The 24,656-nt window shown below is 39.2% G+C and overlaps 1 protein-coding gene across 9 annotated transcripts in view; it reads left to right on the top strand.

The window, feature by feature from the left end:
- DOCK3 (dedicator of cytokinesis 3) overlaps window positions 1–24,656 on the top strand; it is a 292,652-nt gene that overhangs the window by 118,681 nt on the left and 149,315 nt on the right. For 8 of the 9 annotated variants that reach the window (XM_042236152.2, XM_042236151.2, XM_042236154.2 and 5 more), the window contains 3 exons: window positions 15,407–15,491; window positions 22,120–22,161; window positions 22,803–22,957. In XM_042236152.2, the coding sequence (XP_042092086.1) occupies window positions 15,407–15,491; window positions 22,120–22,161; window positions 22,803–22,957 (282 nt within the window). Of the gene's footprint in view, window positions 1–15,406; window positions 15,492–22,119; window positions 22,162–22,802; window positions 22,958–24,656 lie in introns of those variants that run through there. The other variant, XM_060402507.1, reaches the window with a different exon arrangement.

Raw genomic sequence — 24,656 nt, 5'->3', positions numbered from 1 at the left:
CTATTTCAGAAGCTCTTAATAACAGCTATTAATAGTTTCGTGAGTACATCAACCTCTATCACTGTGGCAAGTACCTGGTCTAACTCGTACGTATAGTTATAATGAAATGCTATTATATTCTTCCAAAACAAGAGCTCTGTTTTACCCTGTGAGGAAAGTAAGGCTCAGAAGCACTTTTTCTTTGTTGCGTAGTGAGTGGTAGAGCTGGTGTTTGTACCCAGAACTGACACCAAAGCCCATATAGTTTATGCAGGGCTTTACCATGATTATTTTTAAGTGTCAGTCTTAAAACCAGGAAAATTATTGTCAGTATCTCTAGTCTGTGGGTTATTTGATCTTTGTTTTGTTATCTGTACTGTATGCCCATAATATATATCTGCTTCAACATGAGTTTGAACTTCCCAGGATAAAAACTAAACTGGTACTATAGTCAATATTTTATTCAGAGTTTAAATTAAATGCAGAGCTCTCCACATCTACATAATAGCCATTTTAATTTTATTCCCTAAGATTAGGCATTAATATTTATTTGGCTGAAAATTTGAAGATTCCAACACTAAATTTACATGGATATACTTGTTGGCCTCATCACCTATGTGCACACTCATTCCATAAATGAAAATTATTAAAATTGTATTAACTAGCAATCAGCATTTATAATATTATGTCCTAAAATACAGGAAGGGCATTAAAACAAGGCTGTATTCAAATTAACTAGCCATCATCTCTACTAAAGTCTTCTTTTCAAAGAATAAGTCAATTAATTATATCTTCTCCAAGGGAATTTTAAAATAATTTGTCTAGCAATGTAATTTTAATATGTTAATTTAATATTTTTGACACCTTCCATAAAGATATTGAGAAAAATTTCTTCTCAGTCTCTAATATCATCCATCACCACAATAAATACAGCATAGCTGAGTTAAAGTTACATTAACCCAGGACTACTGACACAGCCTAATTGATCTTTGCCTTAGAAAAATACCTATTCTAGGAGTAAGAAATATTTTACTCTTAGAATAATTTATGGGATTTTTGTATTTCTTTTTTACGTAAAAAGTACAGACTTGAATAAAATGTGAACATTTATGAGCTTTTGTTGAATTAGAATGATGTTTCTATAGATTCCAAGTATCAAATGAGAAAATTGGTTATCTTTTTATTGTGAAGTATCATCATTTGAGACAAATCACCAATAAATTTATACTTTATAGTTATTTTGTTCTGTCTTTCTCTTCCTCTCTATCATATTACTGGGTTTCTTACAGAAAAACCCAAATGAACTTTTTGACCAATCTAATATTTCCCTCCCTTGCCTCTCTTTTGCACCTTCTCTTAGGTTTTCAAAGATCTCAACCCACCCATATCTCTTTCCTCCCACTTAGTTTATGTTCTTCACCAAGGGAATTGCTCTTGGAGGAAGCAACACAAGCAATAATTTGGGTTGTACTATGCGAAAAATACAGCTACTCCGGAGTTTCCTCTGAGTAGATTCTTAGCTAGAACTTGGATAGGTTTATGGTTTAGTACTTTCTTTTTCGGCTTGCCTAATAGTTCAGTTGGTAAAGAATCCGCCTGCAATGCAGAGGAGCCTGGTTTGATTCCTGGATTGGGGAAGATCCCCTGGAGAAGGGATAGGCTACCCACTCTAGTATTTTGGGGCTTCCCTTGTGGCTCAGCAGGTAAAGAATCTGCCTGCAATGTGGGAGACCTGGGTTCAATCCCTGGGTTCGGAAGATTCCCTTGAGAAAGGAACAGCTACCCACTCCAGTATTCTGGCCTGGAGTATTCTGGGCTGGAGAATTCCATGGACTACACCTGCTGGATCATGGAAAAGCAAGAGAGTTCCAGAAAAACATCTATTTCTGCTTTATTGACTATGCCAAAGCCTTTGACTGTGTGGATCACAATAAACTGTGGAAAATTCTGAAGGAGATGGGAATACCAGACCACCTGACCTGCCTCTTGAGAAACCTATATGCAGGTCAGGAAGCAAGAGTTAGAACTGGACATGGAACAACAGACTGGTTCCAAATAGGAAAAGGAGTATGTCAAGGCTGTATATTGTCACCCTGCTTATTTAACTTCTATGCAAAGTATATCATGAGAAACGCTGGACTGGAAGAAGCACAAGCTGGAGTCAAGATTGCCGGGAGAAATATCAATAACCTCAGATATGTAGATGACACCACCCTTATGGCAGAAAGTGAAGAGGAACTAAAAGCCTCTTGATGAAAGTGAAAGGGGAGAGTGAAAAAGTTGGCTTAAAGCTCAACATTCAGAAAACGAAGATCATGGCATCCGGTCCCATCTCTTCATGGCAAATAGATGGAGAAACAGTGGAAACAGTGTCAGACTTTATATTTTGGAGCTCCAAAATCACTGCAGATGGTGACTGCAGCCATGAAATTAAAAGACGCTTACTCCTTGGAAGAAAAGTTATGACCAACCTAGATAGTATATTGAAAAGCAGAGACATTACTTTGTCAACAAAGGTTCATCTAGTCAAGGCTATGGTTTTCCAGTAGTCATATATGGATGTGAGAGTTGGCCTGTAAAGAAAGCTGAGTGCCAAAGAATTGATGCTTTTGAAGTGTGGTGTTGGAGAAGACTCTTGAGAGTCCCTTGGACTGCAAGGAGATCCAACCAGTCCATTCTGAAGATCAGCCCTGGGATTTCTTTGGAGGGAATGATGCTGAAGCTGAAACTCCAGTACTTTGGTCACCTCATGCGAAGAGTTGACTCATTGGAAAAGACTCTGATGCTGGGAGGGATTGGGGGCAGGAGGAGAAGGGGACGACAGAGGATGAGATGGCTTGATGGCATCACTGACTCCATGGACGTGAATCTGAGTGAACTCCGGGAGTTGGTGATGGACAGGGGGCCTGGCGTGCTGTGATTCATGGGGTTGCAAAGAGTCAGACACAACTTAGCGACTGAACTGACTGACTGACTGACCATCCATGGGGTCACAAAACGTCAGACATGACTGAGCAACTTTCACTTTCACTTTCTCTTTAAGGGCATAGTGATATTTTCCAGCTTCAGGACATCTGAAATTAGTAGAAGCTTCCAATGCCTTCTTGGAGTTCTAATATAATATGTTGTGCCCATCATCATTCAGTAGCTTGTCATACTTAAGTCTGAGATAACCATGTTTAAAGTACGTATGTGTCAAAACTCTTCTGTCAAGTTATCATGTTCAAATAATTTCCTTATACTCACACGCATATGTTCATACTTATTCTTTGTGCATCTGTTTTGCTCATCAGCATACCCTGCACTTACCACAGTACCTGCATTTCATAGGCACTACATGAAAATACCTAAGTAGCAGGGTAGGTTTTCCTTATGCCTGTGGGCTGCTCATTCATCAGACTATGTTTTTTGTTCTTTCTGGACTGATGTATTGACACAAAATTATTCTTCAAAATATTTTGATCAAATTGATTATAGTCACTGATAGCCACTAGTATTTAACTTCATTGTTATTATTAATAGTGGAAAGGTGACAGGTATAGTGGAAATATCATGGGTTCAGAGTAAGACAGACCTAGCTTGAGACAAGCTGAACTGTACTTCCTTAATAGGCTGCTTAGTAAACTGGGCTTTGGTTTACTCAGTTATCAGTTCAGTTCAGTCCCTCAGTCGTGTCCGACTCTTTGCGACCCCATGAATCACAGCACGCCAGGCCTCCCTGTCCATCACCAACTCCCAGAGTTCACTCAGATTCACGTCCATGGAGTCAGTGATGCCATCCAGCCATCTCATCCTCTGTCGTCCCCTTCTCCTCCTGCCCCCAATCCCTCCCAGCATCAGAGTCTTTTCCAATGAGTCAACTCTTCGCATGAGGTGGCCAAAGTACTGGAGTTTCAGCTTCAGCATCATTCCTTCCAAAGAAATCCCAGGACTGATCTTCAGAATGGACTGGTTGGATCTCCTTGCAGTCCAAGGGACTCTCAAGAGTCTTCTCCAACACCACACTTCAAAAGCATCAATTCTTTGGCGCTCAGCTTTCTTCACAGTCCAACTCTCAGATCCATACAGGACCACTGGAAAAACCATAGCCTTGACTAGATGGACCTTTGTTGGCAAGTAATGTCTCTGCTTTTGAATATGCTATCTAGGTTGGTCATAACTTTTCTTTTAAGGAGTAAGTGTCTTTTAATTTCATGGCTACAGTCACCATCTGCAGTGATTTTAAGATGAGTTTAATACTGTGTACTTCTCATAGTTCCTAGAGGGGATATACATAAAATCCTATGTAAAATGCCTATTCCAAGTAAATGTTCAGTAAAAGGTAGCTATTATTAGTTGCATGTTACATTTTATTATTATTTAAATATAAGTATACCATGCTTTCATTTGTTATACATATATGCTCCTTTTAAATACTAGAAAAGGTCACTGCCCACAGAAAATCTTAGTATCTCTAGCTTTTCTCAATTTATTTTGTGGAAGAACTATAAGGTTTGTGCAAAAGTAATTACAGTTTTGGACCATGAATTTTAAATCATTATAACTAGGCTCAAACACATCTTTATTAATCAAAATAGGAATCATTACAATCAACACATTTTTTGCCAATGAGAAATAAGGTAGCTTATTCCTGTAGTGTAAAAATACATGCTTTGGGATTCAGTGAACTCATGGAAAGCATTTTCTGCATCATGCTGGTTATAGAAGCATTTTCCGTGCAAAAAGTTGTCAGGATGTTTGAAGGATGCGGTAGTCCGTTGGTGGGATATCAGGTGATTATGGTGGATGAAACAAAACTTCATTCAACTTTTGAAGCATTGGTTGTATGACATGTGGTCGGGCACTATCATGGAGAAGAACTGGGCCCTTTCTGTTAACCAATGCCTAGCTGTAGCCATTGTGATTTTCAATGAATTTCATCAATTTGCTGAGCATATTTCTCAGATATAATGGTTTCCCCAGTGTTCAGAAAGCAGTAATGGATCAGACTAGCTAACAGTGACCATGACCTTTTTTGATGCAAGTTTGGCTTTGGGAAGTGCTTTGGAGCTTCTTCTCAGTCCAGCAACTGGGCTAGTCATCAATGGTGGTTGTATAAAATCCACTTTTCGTCACAAGTCACAGTCTGATCGAGAAATGGTTTGTTTTTGTTGCCTAGAATAAGAGAAGTTCAGTTCAGTTCAGTCGCTCAGTCGTGTCCTTCTCTTTGTGACCCCACGAACTGCAGCACGCCAGGCCTCCTGTCCATCACCAACTCTCAGAGTCCACCTAAACCCATGTCCATTGAGTTGGTGATGCCATCCAACCATCTTATCCTCTGTCCCCTCCTCCTCCTGCCCTCAATCTTTCCTAGCATCAGGCTCTTTTCAAATGAGTCAGCTCTTTGCATCAGGTGGCCAAAGTATTGGAGTTTCAGCTTCAACATCAGTCCTTCCAATGAACACCCAGGACTGATCTCCTTTAGGATGGACTGGTTGGATCTCCTTGCAGTCCAAGGGACTGTCAAGGGTCTTCTCCAACACCAGAGTTCAAAAACATCAATTCTTTGCTGCTCAGCTTTCTTTTTTTTTTTTTAATTGGAGGTTAATTGCTTTATAATATTGTATTGGTTTTGCCATACATCAGCATGAATCTGCCACAGGTGTACACATGTTCCCCATCCTGAACCCCCCTCCCTCCCCATATCATCCCTCTGGGTCATCCCAGTACACCAGCCCCAAGCATCCAGTATCATGCATCGAACCTGGACTGGCGATTTGTTTCATATATGATATTATACATGTTTCAATGCCATTCTCCCAAATCATCCCACCCTTTCCCTCTCCCACAGAGTCCAAAAGCTTGTTCCATACATCTGTGTCTCTTTTGCTGTCTCGCATACAGGGTTATCATTTCCATCTTTCTGAATTCCATATGTATGCGTTAGTATACTCTATTGGTGTTTTTCTTAGTCCAACTCTCACATCCATACATGACTACTGGAAAAACCATAGCCTTGACTAGATGGACCTTTGTTGACAAAGTAATGTCTCTGCTTTTTAATATACTGGTTAGTCATAACTTTCCTTCCAAGGAGTAAGCGTCTTTTAATTTCATGGCTGCAGTCACCATCTGCAGTGATTTTGGAGCCCAAAAAAATAAAGTCAGCCACTGTTTCCACTGTTTCCCCATCTATTTGCCATGAAGAGATGGGACCAGATGCCATGATCTTCGTTTTCTGAATGTTGAGCTTTAAGCCAACTTTTTCACTCTCCCCTTTCACTTTCATCAAGAGGCTCTTTGGTTCTTCTTCACTTTCTGCCATAAGGGTGGTGTCATCTGCATATCTGAGGTTATTGATATTTCTCCCAGCAATCTTGACTCTAGCTTTTGCTTCCTCCAGCCCAGCGTTTCTCATGATGTACTCTGCATAGAAGTTAAATAAGCAGGGTGACAATATACAGCCTTGATGTACTCCTTTTCCTATTTGGAACCAGTCTGTTGTTCCATGTCCAGTTCTAATTGTAGCTTCCTGACCTGCATACAGGTTTCTCAAGAGACAGGTCAGGTGGTTTGGTATCTCCCTCTCTTTCAGAATTTTCCACAGTTTATTGTGATCCACATGGAATAAGAGAAGATGATACTTCAAAACAATGATTTAAAAAAATTTTTTAGTTAGCTCATGAGGCACCCACTTCCCAAGCTTTTTCACCTTTCCAACTATCTTCAAATGCTAAGGCTTCCCTGATAGCTTAGTTGGTAAAGAATCCACCTGCAATGCAGGAGACCCCAGTTCGATTCCTAAGTAGGGAAGATCCCCTGGAGAAAGGATAGGCTACCCACTCCAGTATTCTTAAGCTTCCCTTGTGGCTCTCTGGTATAGAATCTGCTTGCAATGTGGGAGACCTGAGTTCATTCCCTGGGTTGGAAAGATCCCCTTGACAAGGGAAAGGCTATGCATTCCAGTATTATGTCCTGGAGGATTCCATGGACTGTATAGTCCTTGGGGTCACAAAGAGTGGGACACAACTGAGCAACTTTCACTTCACTTCACTTCGAATGCCAGATGACTGTAGAATGGTTGAATGGTTGATATTGAGTCCTTTGGCAACTTCTCATGTAGTTTTAAGAAGATCAGTTTTGATGATTGCTCTCAGTTGGTCACTGCCAACTTCCAGTGGCCAGGCACTGTGCTCCTCATCTTCAAGGCTCTTATCTCCTTTGCAAAACTTCTTGAACCACCACCGCACTGTACGTTTGTTAGCAGTTCCTGAGCCACATGCATTGCTGATGTTGCAAGTTGTATCTCCTGTTTTACGGCCTATTTTGAACTCAAATAAGAAAATTACTTGAATTTGCTTTTTGTCTAACATCACTTCCATTGTCTGAAATAAATATAAAATAAACAAAGTAATAAGTCATTAGCAAAAAACAGAGTAAGAAATGTGCTTTAAAATGTTTTTTAAAATGTATTTTAAATGATGTAATTAAAATAACATAATCACATTTATTAAGACTGTATTCCAATATCAAACGGCAAATTTCAGCAATGCAAAAACTGCAGTTATGTTTACACCAACCTAATAAGTCCTAAATGCCTTAAAACATCCATCAGATATTATTAGTTAACTTCAGGTTATTTTCTGTTCTGTGGTTCAGATGAGGAAACCCAGAAGGAAGAAGATACGGTAGAATAGAGGGTGTCCCTGTTCTAGTGGTTAAGAATCCACCTGTTAACATAGAAGACTTGGGTTCGATCCCTGATCCAGGAAGGTCGCACATGATGCAGAGCAACTAAGCCTGTGTGCCTCAACTATTGAGCCTATGCTGTAGAGCCTGGGGGTCACAGGTACTGAGCCCACGGGCTATACAACTACTGAAGCCCATGCAGCCTAGAGGCTGTGCTCTGCTCAAGAGAAACCACTGCCATGAGAAGCCCCCACAACACAGCTAGAGAGCAACAAAAACTCAGCACAGCCAAACAGAAATAAAGAAGTAAAATTATATTTAAAAAGAAAATATAATATGGAACATTCAAAAGACATGTAAAATTCAAAGAATTTGTTAGATTCAGAACTTTTGAGAGGCACACCTAAAAGAAGGTAGGAGCAGAAATATGTCTCATTCACTGCTGTGTCCCTTAGTTCAGCATGAGCCTAGCATAGAGTAGGTGCTAAGAAATATTTATTGAATTATTGAAATTATTGAATGATTAATCCATTAATTATTGTGATTCATAACATTGTCATTATAGTGTTAATAACAAGTTACTAAAGAAGACTAAATATTTTTATGAAGACTGTTCATCTAAGCTTTCCCAGTGGTTCAGAGGGTAAAGAATTTACCTGCAGTACAGGAGACATAGGTTCAGTCCCTGGGTCGAGAAGATCCCCTAGAGGAGGAACTGGAGACCCACTCAGTATTCTTGCCTGGAAAATTCCGTGGACAGAGGAGCCTGGTGGCTAAGTCCTAAAGGTCACAAAGAGTTCAACACCACTGAGCTATTAAACACACATTCACCTAAGCCATTAGTAAGACCATTTGGAAGCAGTTCTCTACTACATCTGTGTGTTGTTGTTGTTCAGTCACTAAGTTGTGTCCAACTTTTTCGACCCCATGAATTGCAGCATACCAGGCTCCTCTGTCCTCCACTATCTCCCAGAGTTTGCTCAAATTTATGTCCATTGAGTCAGGGATCCTGTCTGACCGTCTCGCCCTCTGTCGCCCTCTTCTCCTTTTGCCTTCAGTCTTTCCCAGCATCAGAGTCTTTTCCAATGAGACGGCCCTTTCCATCAGGTGGCTAAAGTATTGGAGCTTCAGCTTCAGTATCTGTCCTTCCAATGAGTATTCAGGGTTGATTTCCTTTAGGATTCACTGGTTTGATCTCCTTGCAGTCGAAAGGACTCTCAAGAGTTCCCCAGCACAATTTGAAAGCATCAATTCTTTGGCGCTCAGCCTTCTTTATAGTCCCACTGTTACATCCATACATGACTAATGGAAAAACCATAGCTTTGGTTAGACGGACCTTTGTTGGCAAATTAATGTCTCTGCTTTTTAATATGCTGTCTAGGCTTGTCATAGCTTTTCTTCCAAGGAGTAGATGTCTTTTAATTTAATGGCTGCAGTCACTGTCTGCAGTGATTTTGGAGTCCAGGAGCCTAAAATCTGTCACTGTTTCCATTTTTTACCTCTTCTATTTGCCGTGAAGTGATAAGACCGGATGCCATGATTTTAGTGTTTTGAATGTTGAGTATTAAGGTAGCATATTCACTCTCTTCTTTCACCCTCATCCAGAGGCCCTTTAGTTCCTCTTCACTTTCTGCCATTAGAGCGGTATCACCTGCATCTGAGGTTTTTATTTCTCCTGGAAATCTTGATTCCAGCTTGTGATTCATCCGGCCTGGCATTTCATGTGATGTACTCTGCATATAGGTTAAATAAGCAGGGTGGCAATATACAAACTTGGTGTACTTCTCTCCCAATTTTATAACTACGTCTATATGTAGATACATATGTAGTTGTATGCCTCCTGCTTGTGTCTATCTGTTTAGGAGTCTTTTTTTGGACATTCTCTTTAATCACAATCCTTGTACTCTAAGTCATGTTTTAGCTAATGATATAACACATAATGATAATTGTAACACCGGAAGCAGTTCACAGTGCCTGGAAGTGTAGTAGTGCTTTACATGGATTAATCCTTACACTAGTCTCAGTTCAGTTCAGTTCAGTCGCTCAGTCATGTCCGACTCTTTGCGACCCCATGAATCGTAACACGCCAGGCCTCCCTGTCCATCACCAACTCCTGGAGTTCACTCAGACTCAAGTCCATGGAGTCAGTGATGCCATCCAGCCATCTCATCCTCTATCATCCCCTTCTCCTCCTGCCCCCAATCCCTCCCAGCATCAGAGTCTTTTCCAATGAGTCAGCTCTCCGCATGAGGTGGCCAAAGTACTGGAGCTTCAGGTTTAGCATCATCCCTTCCAAAGAAATCCCAGGGTTGATCTCCTTCAGAATGCACTGGTTGGATCTCCTTGCAGTCCAAGGGACCCTCAAGAGTCTTCTCCAACACCACAATTCAAAAGCATCAATTCTTCAGCACTCAGCCTTCTTCACAGTCCAACTCTCACATCCATACATGACCACAGGAAAAACCATAGCCTTGAGTAGACGGACCTTTGTTGGCAAAGTAATGTCTCTGCTTTTGAATATGCTATCTAGGTTGGTCAGAACTTTTCTTCCAAGGAGTAAGCGTCTTTTAATTTCATGGCTGCAGTCACCATCTGCAGTGATTTGGGAGCCCCCCAAAATAAAGTCTGACACTGTTTCCACTGTTTCCCCATCTATTTCCCATGAAGTGATGGGACCAGATGCCATGATCTTCGTTTTCTGAATGTTGAGCTTTAAGCCAACTTTTTCACTCTCCCCTTTCACTTTCATCAAGAGGCTTTTTAGTTCCTTTTCACTTTCTGCCATAAGGGTGGTGTCATCTGCATATCTGAGGTTATTGATATTTTCTCCCGGCAATCTTGACTCCAGCTTGTGCTTCTTCCAGTCCAGCGTTTCTCATGATGTACTCTGCATATAGGTTAAATAAGCAGGGTGACAATATACAGCCTTGACATACTCCTTTTCCTATTTGGAACCAGTCTGTTGTTCCACGTCCAGTTCTAACTCTTGCTTCCTGACCTGCTTACATATTTCTCAAGAGGCAGGTCAGGTGGTCTGGTATTCCCATCTCCTTCAGAATTGTCCACAGTTTATTGTGATCCACACAGTCAAAGGCTTTGGCATAGTCAATAAAGCAGAAATAGATGTTTTTCTGGAACTCTCTTGCTTTTTCAATGATCCAACAGATGTTGGCAATTTGATCTCTGGTTCCTCTGCCTTTTCTAAAACCAGCTTGAACATCTGGAAGTTCACGGTTCACGTATTGCTGAAGGCTGGCTTGGAGAATTTTGAGCGTTACTCTACTAGCATGTGAGATGAGTGCAATTGTGCAGTAGTTTGAGTCTTCTTTGGCATTGCCTTTGGGATTGGAATGAAAACTGACCTTTTCCAGTCCTGTGGCCACTGCTGAGTTTTCCAAATTTGCTGGCATAGTAAGTGCAGCACTTTCACAGCATCATCTTTCAGAATTTGAAATAGCTCCACTGGAATTCCATCACCTCCACTAGCTTTGTTCCTAGTGATGCTTTCTAAGGCCCACTTGACTTCACATTCCAGGATGTCTGGCTCTAGGTGAGTGATCACACCATCGTGATTTATCAGGGTCGTGAAGATCTTTTTTATACAGTTCTTCTGTGTATTCTTGCCACCTCTTCTTAATATCTTCTGCTTCTGTTAGGTCCATACCATTTCTGTCCTTTATCGAGCCCATCTTTGCATGAAATGTTCCCTTGGTTATCTCTAATTTTCTTGAAGAGATCTCTAGTCTTTCCCATTCTGTTGTTTTCCTCTCTTTCTTTGCACTGATCACTGAAGAAGGCTTTCTTATCTGTTCTTGCTATTCTTTGGAACTCTGTATTCAGATGCTTGTATCTTTCCTTTTCTCCCTTGCTTTTTGCTTCTCTTCTTTTCACAGTTATTTGTAAGGCCTCCTCAGACAGCCATTTTGCTGTTTTTCATTTCTTTTCCATAGGGATGGTCTTAATCCCTATCTCCTGTACAATGTCACGAACCTCATTCCATAGTTCATCAGGCACTCTGTCTATCAGATCTAGACCCTTAAATCTATTTCTCACTTCCACTGTATAATCATAAGGGATTTGATTTAGGTCATACCTGAATGGTCTAGCGGTTTTCCCTACTTTCTTCAATTTAAGTCTGAATTTGGTAATAAGGAGTTCATGATCTGAGCCACAGTCAGCTCCCGGTCTTGTTTTTGCTGACTGTATAGAGCTTCTCCATCTTTGGCTGCAAAGAATATAATCAGTCTGATTTCGGTGTTGACCATCTGGTGATGTCCATGTGCAGAGTCTTCTCTTGTGTTGTTGGAAGAGGGTACATACACTAGTCTATGATAGTAGAAAAGAGTCAAGAAGAGTCCTGCTTGTGGGAGAGTCAAGATACAAACTAGGCAATCCAATATCAGAGAACATGCTCCTAACCGCTCTGATGCACTACCTTCCTTTGCTGTGAGAAGAGACTAAGTTGACCATCCCCTGCACTTAACCGTTCACTATTTTTAGAGTATTCTATAGGAAGAAAGAGCCAGGAATCTCTTTTACAGGGTGCAGTTTTAGTGGACATGTGTTGTTTCTCCCTGTGCAGCATCTCTGCCTTCTTCTCTGAGGAGAGTTCTTCAGTTTAGCTCTTGGAAACTGTTCTCCTTCCATTGAAGATGATCTTAGAAGGAAATCAGCATTCGGTTTAATTAGATCACCTGTTAATCATTTTCTTACTTTTAAGATAATGAATGGCAACCCACTCCAGTACTCTTGCCTGGAAAATCCCATGGATGGAGGAGCCCGGTAGGCTGCAGTCCGTGGGGTCGCGAAGAGTCCGACACGACTGAACGACTGACTTCACTTTTGCTTTTCACTTTCATGCATTGGAGAAGAAACTGGCAGCCCACTCCAGTGTTCTTGCTTGGAGAATCTCAGGGATTGGGCAGCCTGGTCGGCTGCTGTCTATGGGGTCGCACAGAGTTGGATACGACTGAAGTGACTTAGCAGCAGCAGCAAGATAATGAAACAGGAAACAACGGTACTATGTTCTAGCGACTTCTAGGAGAGTTAAAGCACTTTGCTATTAGGGGAGAATTAACATGCTGGATATGAACATTTGCTTGGCTCAAAACTACTCTTATTTCCTGTATCTACCATCATTTGGTACATGATAGATCCTCAGCGAGTGTCTTTGATGTGAGTTGATGGATATATGGGTGAATAATTGAATGGACAGGCCAGCTAAGGTTTTCACAGTGCTAAGGTAGAGTTTTCATAGATGCCTCCAGACATGCTCCTGGAGACTGCATGTGGTGCACTCCCACTGGGCACATACTCTCATAGCCTTACTGACTTAGATCCATGTGGATTTTTTCTTAAGTTATTGTAATGAAAATATCTGTTTTGATTGGATTATTTGTACAGTCTTTCTTTTTGTTATTATAATATTGAGACTACCTCCTGTATTTTGTGACAACCAGTGGTTAAAGAATATGCATGAAATCTTTGTTTTTGTATTTAAAGAAGTTTTCACACCATGACTACAGAAAATTTGTAAAATGTTTTAGGTTGATAAATTGTCTAATTTCACTTTCTTATACAAATTCTACTATCATTTTTGTGATCTTTCCACTGTTTGATATCATAACTTCATTATCTTTAAATTATAAATTGGTATTTGAGGTCAAATATCAATTTTATATCATAACTTCATTATCTTTAAATTATAAATTGCTTTTTAAGATGAGAGAGATAGAAAGGATGGACTTCAACTATATCTTGCTCTCCATGACACTGCTGCCTTTACATGCTATAAGTATTAGAAGCCAGAGGCCTGGCATTATTTCAGAGAAATTAAGAATAATTAATAAGAGCTGATTGAATGGAGTACCTCTTTGATGTATGAAGATAGGAAATAAAATCTCTTACAGATTTAAGTGCATTAACTTCAAGAATCATATTTGATGGCATGGGTTTACCTTTAAACTATGAACTATTGTAGTTAAGGCCAACAGTATATTACTGATTTTCTCATCATGAAAAACTAAATGTTTATTTTTTTTAGCATTTAGTACCAAAAAATTGTTTCCTCTTTAAAAACTCACATTTCTCTATTGTAGAATAAAACAAATTATAGTAATAGATAACAGAAAAATATGAGATTTTTATCCTTTAATAGGAAAATAGGTTTCTTTTTTCTTTCCTGCCAAAAACTATACATCTAAATTTTAATTTTTGGTCATAGTAATCATACTAGTCTTTGTGATTAGTGTATTTACTTATGGCTTCTTCATGTAGGTTTGAGTTCCCATTTGTATTTTATCAGTCTCATTTCTTATTATAATTTCTTGAACCTCTTGATATAAAATATAAAAAAATAAAAACCTTTTCCTATAAAATAGGGTATAAATTATAATAAAATAATTTTGCATTTTGGATGTATACATGACTTATTTCAAATAAGAGTTTCAGATCTCAGTGTAATGTAGTAAAGGTTTAATTCTCAGTGGGAGTTTTATGCACAGAAAGAGCCTAGTGAATTTGTTAGCGTATGTTAGCATTCTAAACATAGTTCATAATCTAGGTGAAGAGAAATATATGTATACTTCTCCTTCCATCATCTGTGGAATACTTTGCTGGGTGCAGTAATTCATAACACTTGTTTTAGAGTAGGGTGATTACAGAGCATCTCTGAAACCCTGATGAGAGTTACAGGCCCTCCTGTCAGAGAAAATGAATACATGAAGACATTCACATACTTGTATAGGTAGTTGCGGGGCTCCACAACCCCCTAATTCCATTAGCCTCCAGATTTAGAGCTGTTATTCTAGAGAGTGAGAAAGGACCTAATATGTACTGAAAATAAATTATATACCGTATTTGAACCTAAGAGCTCTTCCGGTACAGAGTTATTTCCGGTGTCCTATATTGCCTCCTAACCAACCATTAATCATCATCACTTGTTCCCCTGCCCAAGTTACACCAGATCTTTGAAGTTTTGTTTTCTTCAATAGTAGTGCTCTCTGGTTAAACTTCCATCTAAGATGTCTTAAGATATTGGCTAATGTGTGGTGAAGTCTTTACTATAACCCAACGTCAATATTAATTAAGTTGAAAATGAAATAAAATGCAACCAAAACATGCATTTCTTTGAGTTTAATACTTTTAGGAGGTAATTGTTTTCCTTTTTTTGTGGCCATACCACATGCCTTGCAGGATCTCAGTTCCCTAACCAGGGATTGAACCTGTGCCCTCAGCGCTGAAAGTACAGAGTTTTGGACCTCCTGGAATTCCCAGAAGCTTATTTTTGATTTTGACTTTGAAATCCGTATCTACTTGGACACTAGTTTTTTTTATCCTAGTGAAAGTAATGCATGATTGAGCCTTGTTCATACTTGCAGGATAGGGGGAAATAGAAAAATAAACGTGACTTATTAATAATATGAGAAAAGAAAATCCATCCATAATGAACTCAAGCAATCTGTTAACAAACGTGATACTGAATGAATCCTTTTTTAGCATTACAGGGAGAACTGCTTGATGACTAAAATTGTCACAGTCTTAAAATTCCTGGCCTCATTTATTTATCTAAAGGTGAACATTGTTGTTCATGTCTGACTCTTTGTGAGTCACAGTTCAGCTGGATAAAGGCATGTTTCTGCTAAGGCAGCATCTGAACCTCTGTCCACAAGGTCATGGCTGGCATAGGCTTCCAGGCTTATAAAGAGAGGTGAGTAATCTGAGGACACGGCATGCTGAATGTGGTCTTTCTCTTTCCTAGGCATTTGGGCCTGGATCTGGTGCCTCGAAAGGACTTTGAAGTAGTGGATTCAGACCAGATCAGTGTCTCAGACCTCTATAAAATGGTAAGAAATATTACACAGGGTAGTTTGTTCCTGCACACTTAATTTTTTTCTCTCTTATTATTTCTAATTATATTATGAAACAGTATTGCTAAAATCATTCACCTTTGTTTCAAGTGTATTTAAGGGGGTCTTCCTTATCAGGACAGTACCTATCATACTCAATCTCTAAAGGGAATTACTGTGTAGGGCTGTTGGGCTTACTGTAATGTCTAGGGGTCATTTCTCAGTTGGTTTTGCTGGTGAAGAGAGTTCCTTCAGCATGAAGAAGTTACTAAAAGAGAAGATACTGAAGCTGAAAAGAGCCAGTTATTAGTTAATGTAGTGATTAACCCTGGAAATAAAGTACCAGCATTTCTTAAAAATTTTTTTATTGAGTTATAGTTGATGTACATTGTTGTGTTAGTTTCTGGTGTATAGCAAGGTGATTCAGTTTTATGTGTGTATGTGTGTGTATGTATTCTTTTTCAGATTCTTTTCCATTATAGGTTATTATAAGGTATTGAATATAGTTCCCTGTGTTATACAGTAGAATGTTGTTTATCAGTGTACCAATACTTCTAAGATAAATCTTTAACTATCTGTTGGTTATTATAAAAGTATATTGAATTGATTGATGACCAGGGTGGGTGATATTTTGCAGGCTGAGTGAGAAGAAGTAACTAAAACAAAGGTATGAAATTTTATAGTAAAACAAATAAACATAAGAAATCTCAGGTGATTATTAAGCTTAGACTAAGGGACTGGGTCAAGCCTCACTTTGAGGAGAATATATTTGAGGTGAGACTATATTGGTGAGAATTACAAGTTTTAGAAAACATTACAAACTTCTGTTGAAAATGTAATATTTTTAGGGAATGCAGAGGATGCAAAGTATGTTGCTTGGTCAAGGACCACAGAAAATTTGCCTAAATAACATACACAAATGACATATCAGTTGCTTCTGTATATTTGCTTATATATATTTATAAGAATACAAAAGCATTTGTGTTCAGTTGTCATAAAGTGATAGGTGTGAAATTAAAGATGAACATGACATTCTTTTTCTTAAGAATGTCACCATCTAGGATATTGGTTGCTCTTTCTAGGGTATGGAGGATCAGATAATATTTCTTCCCAGGACAATACAAGTATGATTTTGCATACAAAATTCTACACTCAATTTTAGGGAATTGATAGTTGCCTCTGAAACCCATGCATGGTCCCCATGTTTAAAAATTACTCTAGTGAGATCAGATAGACCACAAACAAGGATGTTTATGAGCTGCATGTAATAATTGAGATATACACTCCTGCTGTTAGAGGGAGTGACTGATATCCTGGGGCTGAGAAAAATCTATGAAAACTTCCAATTAAAGCTTCCAGGCAAGTGATACTTAAGATGAGTCTTGAAGGATGAACAGGGCTTCAACCGAAAAGCAAGCCAAAGGAAAAGACATCCCAAAATGGCACAGAGCGTAGGGAGGTAGTAATTCCAGCAAACTGTAAGATACTTGGTAACTTTGACATATAAGTACGGGTTAGCGATTGTGAGATAAAACCAAGAAAGAGACATCAGCCAGAGCATGCAAGCCTTTGTAAGCCCCAAGTTGATAGAACTATTACTCTGATAGAACCATGGAGTGATGTGATTGGATGTGGGTTCTAAATGCTGAAGTGAAGTCGCTCAGTCGTGTCCGACTCTTTGTGACCCCATGGACTGTAGCCTACCAGGCTCCTCTGTCCATGGGATTTTCCAGGCAATAGTCCTGGAGTGGATTGCCATTTCCTTCTCCAGGGGATCTTCCCAACCCAGGGATCGAACCCAGGTCTCCCGCATTGTAGACAGATGCTTTACCACCTGAGCCATGCTGAGAGAGTATAAAATGCAGAAGACTGGAATGAGGGAGGAAAGAGACCATGGAAATGATTCAGACAAGAAATAATGGCTAGGCAGCAATAGGAATGGAGAAGAAATACCATGGAGAATGCAGATGAATTTTGGTGATAATTAGATTGGAGAGTGAAGGAGACAGAGAATCTTGAAAGTAGTAAGGAAAAAGAAATTTGTCACTTATAAAAAAACCCTTATAAGACTAACAGCATATTTCTCAGCAGAAACTTTGCAGGCCAGGAGAGAGTAGGATGAGACAAAGTGCTGGAAGAAAAAAGCTGCCAACCAAGAATATTTCACCTAGCGAAGTTGTCCTTCAGAAACAGAGGAATTAGGAAGATTTTCCCAGACACAGAAAAGCTATAGGAGTTCTTCACTCCTAGAACTGCCTTACAAGAAATGCTGAAGGTTCTTTAGGCTGAAATGAAAGGGTGCTAACTAGTAACATAAAAACATATGATGATGTAAAATGCAATGGTAAAGATAAGTATATAGTCAAATTCAGAATACTCCAATACTGTAATAGGGTGATATATAACTCTTAATATGAATGTTAAAAGATAGAAAACATAAAAATAACTATAACCCCTGTGGCAAATAGAATGGAAGTTCCTCAAAATATAGAAAGTAGAACTACTGTATGGTCCAGCAACCCACTTCTGGTGACAGGGCCAAAGGAACTAAAATCAGGATCTCAAAGAAATAGCTTTACTTCCATGTTTATTAAAGCATTGTTCATAGTAGCCAAGACATGGGAAAAACTTGTGTCTTCATTGATGGATGAGTGGGTAAGAAAAAGGTGGTGTGTCTATACAGTGGAATTATTATTCAGTCATAATAAAGAAGGAAATCCTGCCATTTGCATCTTGGGTGAACCTTGAGAACACTATGTTGTTAGGTGCATTAAGTCAGAGAATGGCAAATACTTTATGATCTCACTTGTATACAGAATTTTTAAAAAGCTGAATTCATACGAACAGTAGATTGGTGGTTGCTAAGAGCTGGGGAATGGGAGAAATGAGGTTTTGGTTGAAGGGTACAAGCTTCCAGTTACAAGAACATTGATTTCTGGGAATCTAAAACATGGTGACTGTAGTTAACAATAATGCATTATATACTTGAAAATTACCCAAGGAGTAGATCTAATTGTTCTCACCACAGTAACAACAGAAAGGTAAATGTTAGATGAAGGAGGTGTTAACTAACCTTGTTGTGGTATTCACTTTGCCATATATACAGTATCAAATCACCACATTGTATGCTTTAAGTTCATACAATGTTTATGCCAATTATATATCAATAAAGCTAGAAAACGTTTCCCAGAACTTTTAGATAGGAGTACTCATATTTAAAAAGCCTGAATATTTATCACTTAATAGTGACATTTCAGCTCACTAAAGCTGAAAGTTTCTGGAGTGAAAAATAGGTCACCTGCTAAAGGATTTGTTGTAAGAACAGCATTTGTCTTCCTAATGCAATATTGAAAACTAGAAAATAATGAGAAATTGCCTTTAAAATTCTGAGGGAAGATAAAATTTAACCTAGAATTCTGTATTTACTCAGCCACTCTATCCATCAAGTAGGGAAGTAGCCTAAAGAAAACTTTGATTGCTCAAAATCACAAACCTTTTTCTTTGATCCCTTTTCAGGAAACAATAGAGAAATAAGTTATATATTTGACATGAAGAAGTAAATGAAAAGATACTTAAATGTCCCATCCAGGAAAGAGATTCTAACTCAAACAGGAGGGGCAAAGAATTCTTAGGTTAACATCAGTGGGAAGGTGCAGGATGACAGTTGTGTGACAGACCTAGAGAGTAACTGGTCCATGATAAAGCAGGAGGGCAGCCAGGTGGGATCTGCTACTGAAAGGTGTTTTATAGAGCTGTGGGCAGGGAGGTGGTTGTAGAAGAGACCCTATAATTTAAATAAATCCAGTACAAAATCATAAAGTAGTAGAAGAAAGAAAATTTAATTGAAGTACATTCCTTGGCTCAGAAGTGAACTATATATAAAAGTTATAATACTATAAATAAGTTTTAACCATACTTGTGAGCTACTGGGAAGACAGATGAAATAGATGTAAACAAGTGTGAAAATCTTCAGCTACCATAAGAAGCCAGTAGATAAATCTCAGACTGGATTTAAAAAAGAGCAGTATAAGTATGACATTTTGAAATATATGATAAATGCTAGAAAAAAACACAGTAAAGACTGGAAGTTGCTTATCTCTGGAGAATGGTACTGGGTGAATGGAGGACTGATTTTTTTATTGCAAGCCTTTAGAACTATTTACCTTTTAATCAATGTTCTTTTGAAATCAATGTTTATACTTCCATTTCTAGATTTAAATCAATTGATTAGATTATTTATTATAACCATCAAGCATCATTTCGTTGGTGATCCTGACCAGATATATATGTCTTACATTTCCTTGTAAGACCCAAAGTATCTAACACAATTCCCAGTGTATATAGCAGGCAATTAATTGTGTTATTCAACTGAATAGAATACCTCAAGCTGCACTCCCCTTCCCCACCATATCGTTAGACCTTTATGAACTAATGTACCAGAGACTCCAAAGGGCTAAAAACGACTTCTCTGTGGGGTAAAATTTGGCAGAGGCAATAGTGTAGTCCATACATTACTTTTAATTAATATGTATTTTGTATGTATATTGCCCTTAGGATATAAAGATGATTAAGCTAGGTACCTCGTGCACTGATAGGGCAAAATCTGGAGTTGGGTAGTAAACATGGGAACATAATACGTTAGAGCTCTAACACAGGTGATGATTTTTCTGAAGAGGGAAGTACTAGCTGGCCAGCTGACTGCTTCCTGACAGCAGGGTAGTGGTTTTTCCTTACGGTGCCATGAAAGACATTCCAGAATGCCAGTTCTGATGCCATTCTCTGGCCACCCATGGGTGTATTTTCAGACTCAGTTGAAGAGTTCTTCCCAGATTTGATACCTCTGAAGTCTGGAATGATGTCTGTTACTGTCAGCTGGGATGAGTTACACTGAAATTAGCTGTGAACTCCCATATATAGTTATAATTGAATATTAATGATTATGAATTGGTAGTCACTTTTAAGAGCTAGTCAGTAAATTCACTTGAGAAGAATGACTTAATGTAGCCCCTAAAAATAAAATAAAGCAGTGGAAAGAGTTTCAGGCCAGTAACTTCCTTCCCAGTGGGATACGGGTCAGTAAACCATGGAAAGCTTGATTTTTTTTTTTTTTTTGAAAGCATGATTTTCTTAAAGCTTTTTTGTGACCTATTTTATATATGGGGTATTCTTTTGTACATAGGCATTCTGTGTGCTAACTTCCCCAGCTGGTGGAGACCTGTTTTAATTATACTTAATATGTATCATGGGAACATGTATTCCCATGGATGAACATTAATAGTCGATAATAATTGCTACTATAGCTAATAATGCACATGAATATTTAATAACTACTACAGCTAGTGAGATGCACTTAATATTTAATTGTACTTCAGTTTTATTCAGGGTTAAATATATTTGGTAAAAGAACAAAACCATTCTAATCAGCAGCCGTTCTTCTTACCCATGTGATATGAAACAGTCCACCTAAGCAGTGCTGCCTCTGGGGGCCAGAAGGAAGCAGGATAGAAACTCTCATTGCCGAGTCTGCCAAGACCAAGGACCTGACGAATGGCGAACCCACCATTCTTCCTGGCATTCAGGGTTTACTTCTGAATGTGACAGACTTTCCTGTAATAGCTAATTATCAAGAACACTACCAATAATAAGAATAATACTAACTGACCATAACAGTGATCAGCCATTTACAGTGTGTACTGTGCTGGGTTAATCTGCACAAGACCCTGTGAGGTTCAGCACAAAAAGTCATCCTCACTGTACAGGTGAGGAAAGTGTGAGTCAGGATTTAACCAGCAGCTCTGACTCTTGCACTTAGGTCCCTAACTGCTGTGTCATGCTGCTTCCCATTGTGTCATTTGAACCTCACAGTAACCTTGTGAGGAAGACAGTGAAAGCTTTTATTTCATTTTTATAGTCGAGGGGAATGTCCCTTGGAGAGCATAAGCAATTTGTCTGAAGTTTCACAAGCAAGTGCCTGTAGCTGGGATTGGAATCTGCTTCTGCTGACTTTAGCCAGCCCCAAAGGAGCAGCATGAAGAGATGTTTGGAAAGGAGCCACCTGGGGTTAAAGGCTCTGCCTCCTCCAGTGGAGAGCCCAAGGAAGCTGCGTCACGTAGTGCAGGGCGTGGTACAGTGTGTGGAGAGGACAGTGGTGAAGCAGAACTCCAGTATCAGGCACCCTTTTGTGACTTGGCTGATACTCTAAGCTAGAAAGGCCTGGGTTTGAATCTAGACTTGCCACCTTCTTGCTGTGTGGAATCTTCAGCATCTCACTTCCTTGTACTAAGCCTTAGTTGCCTCTGTCAAATATAAACAACATTTGTCTAACAAGGTTATTATAATGAAATGAGATCATATATGTAAAATATGCTTAGCATATAGAAGGTGCTTTAAAAAGATAGTTGCTGTATGACTCAGGAAACTCAAACAGGGGCTTATGACAATCTAGAAGGGTGGGATGGGGAGGTAGATGGGAGGGAGGGGACATGGGTGTACCTATGGCTGATTCTTGTTGATGTTTGACAGAAAACAACAAAATTCTGTAAAGCAATTATTCTTCAATTAAAAAGTTAAAATGGCAACAAAAGTTAGTTTCTTTCCCAGTTGATCTTTTTCTTTCTTTCCATAGCATTTATCTAGCCGGCAGAGTGTACAGCAAAGCACATCTCAGGTAAGCAACTTAAGACAGGCCTCCCAGTTTTTTCCCTAATTCTTTCTTTTAAGCAGTTATAAAATAGGTATGCATCAGGAAATTATTGACTTTTTTTTTTTTTAACCACTGACTGCTTTATTGTGACCTAAGGAACTCTGATCTCCTAGCAAACTTGGCTAGTCTCCACTCCTCTGTGCAAATTCACACAAGTACAATTGAAATAAAATAGACAGAGACACTAAAATGAATCAGTCTGAGAAAATAAAAATGGTATTTAGAACAGTAACTATTACTATCTAACAGTGTAAACCAAGTCCAACAGGATCGTGACAGCATCTCCAAGAAGTGACTTTGAAAATGGTTCTCTGGAGAATTTAGATGTATGTGGCCTGGTGGAGATTTTGAGTTCACTCATCAACTGGAATTACTGTTCCCATATCTCCTTCACTCTGTTTACTTTTCCCAGCTATGTATTTGCCTACCTCAAACCAAGCACATTAACACAACACCTGCTAGTAGCAGAGATAACACCTCTAATCTCTCTCTCTCACATGATCCCCTTCAGCAGTATGAGGAGAGTTAGTCATTTCATTTTCATTTCATTTAGGGTCAATATGATAACTAAAATAGAAGTCACTGTCTTTTGCCTTCCTCGTTAGGTGGATACAGTGCGCCCACGTCATGGGGAAAGCTGTCGGATACCAGTACCACATCACTTCTTCCTCAGTCTGAAGAGTCTCACCTACAACACCATTGGGGAAGATACTGATGTCTTCTTTTCCTTATATGATATGAGAGAAGGCAAGCAGATCAGGTAAAAGTTGCTAGAGGCTCTCGCGAGGTTGAGACTATTCAAATGGTATGTCCTGGATCATGGGCATCTCTAGACTTCAGAGAAGACAGATGCATAGAGGAGGGAAAACAAGGTGAAGTAACCTACTCTTATTTGGCTGAGGATTTTCCTTCACATCCCAGTTTTCCCTGAAAACTGGGGGCCTCTTTTGTATCCTGTGCCTATTTTCCCCTCAGTCTTGGCCACCACCAGCTCAGGGAAAGAAGAGGATGCATCTGTCTGTTCAGTGCCAGAGAAAACACAAAGGAGAAACATAGAACAAAGCAAATTCAGCACAGAGACCCTGCTCTTGAATGCAGGAACCCTTGGACTCTACTTTGCTGCTTGTGTGAGAGAGGGTTCCCAAGGAAATAGGCTAATGTGGTTCTGTCTGAGGGTAGCCCCAGCCCTCATTTTCAGTCTTGCCCTGTAAGAGGAAGAGCATCTTCTGGACAAAAGGAGAAGTTGTACTGACTCCATCATTCCTTTTTGCCTTGGGTTGGAGGAGAAGCCACATAAAGAGGCTGACGGGCAATAGACCATGTGTCTTGACAGAGCAGTGAGGCCCTTAAGCATGAGCCACTGTGGCAGTGCTTTTCCCCTTGAAAGGTAGGGAGAAATCAAGGCGATACTAGGCTTCTCTTCCTCTTCAGTTCAGCAAGGCTCTGATGGGGTGAGAAGACCTTTGTGGGAAGCCCCAGCTTTTCTTTGTGGTTATATTCTAGGTAGAACAGACAGAAAATAAATCTTGGGATACTTCTATATTTTTTGGGAACTTTCTGTGATAAGACTACTTTATGGGTGGTTGTTGTTGTTTTACTTAAGATTTGAAAACAGCTGTTTTACTCTTCCAATTGCGTGCTATACATTTGAGAAAGTTTAAAATGGAAGTTGTAACAGAGTACAGAGAAAGCAGTTAATTTGTATGTTCCATGGTACCTCTGATCTTGACTATCCTGCCCTGCCTGCCTCCTTCCAAAGCCCTGTGCTTCACTTTGACATGGGAGTAAAATGATGCACTTACTGATGAGAGCATGTGGAGCCTTGTCACCAGTGGCTCCCAGCATGTGTCCCAGTAGATTCTGACTGCCCTTATTTTCCCACTATACCAGAGGTTTGTAAACTGTATTATTTATATTTGTGTATGGAAGAATCCTTTCTTCAAGCTAATTTCTATAAGGAAGTCCAATAAATGAAACAGATAAAATAGAACTACTAAGTTGTCAAAAGGGAAAGTAATAGGAATCTTACAGTGTCCATGCCCCTATCTAGTGAGTACCCTGTGAAACCACTGAAGGTCCAAGGGTGACAGTTTGAAAACCAGAGCACAGTATTTGTCATCTTTGAGTGCCAGGGACTATGTCTTCTCTCTCCATGACCCTAGCACCACGCACAGTGCCTGTGCCTGGTACTTTTTTTAAAAATTGGATTTACTGTACAGCGAAGACTCACACCTAGTCGAGGCACCCCATTGCTCTGATTTGTAATTCACACAGAATCATCAGTCCATGTAGTTGTTTTATCTTTGGAATTATTGTTTATGATAGTCTCAAGAAACAGCAGAACATTTTAAAAGAAGAAATATTAAAAAATGTTTTATTAGAGTTTCTGGAATTGTTTGGTCATTTAAAATCCCTATATATTAGAGAACTATACCACCTTGAGATTCACATAATAAAAC

Source organism: Ovis aries, chromosome 19 (assembly GCF_016772045.2).
Source record: "Ovis aries strain OAR_USU_Benz2616 breed Rambouillet chromosome 19, ARS-UI_Ramb_v3.0, whole genome shotgun sequence".
NCBI lineage: Eukaryota > Metazoa > Chordata > Mammalia > Artiodactyla > Bovidae > Ovis > Ovis aries.
This window is presented reverse-complemented; position numbering and strand designations above follow the sequence as displayed.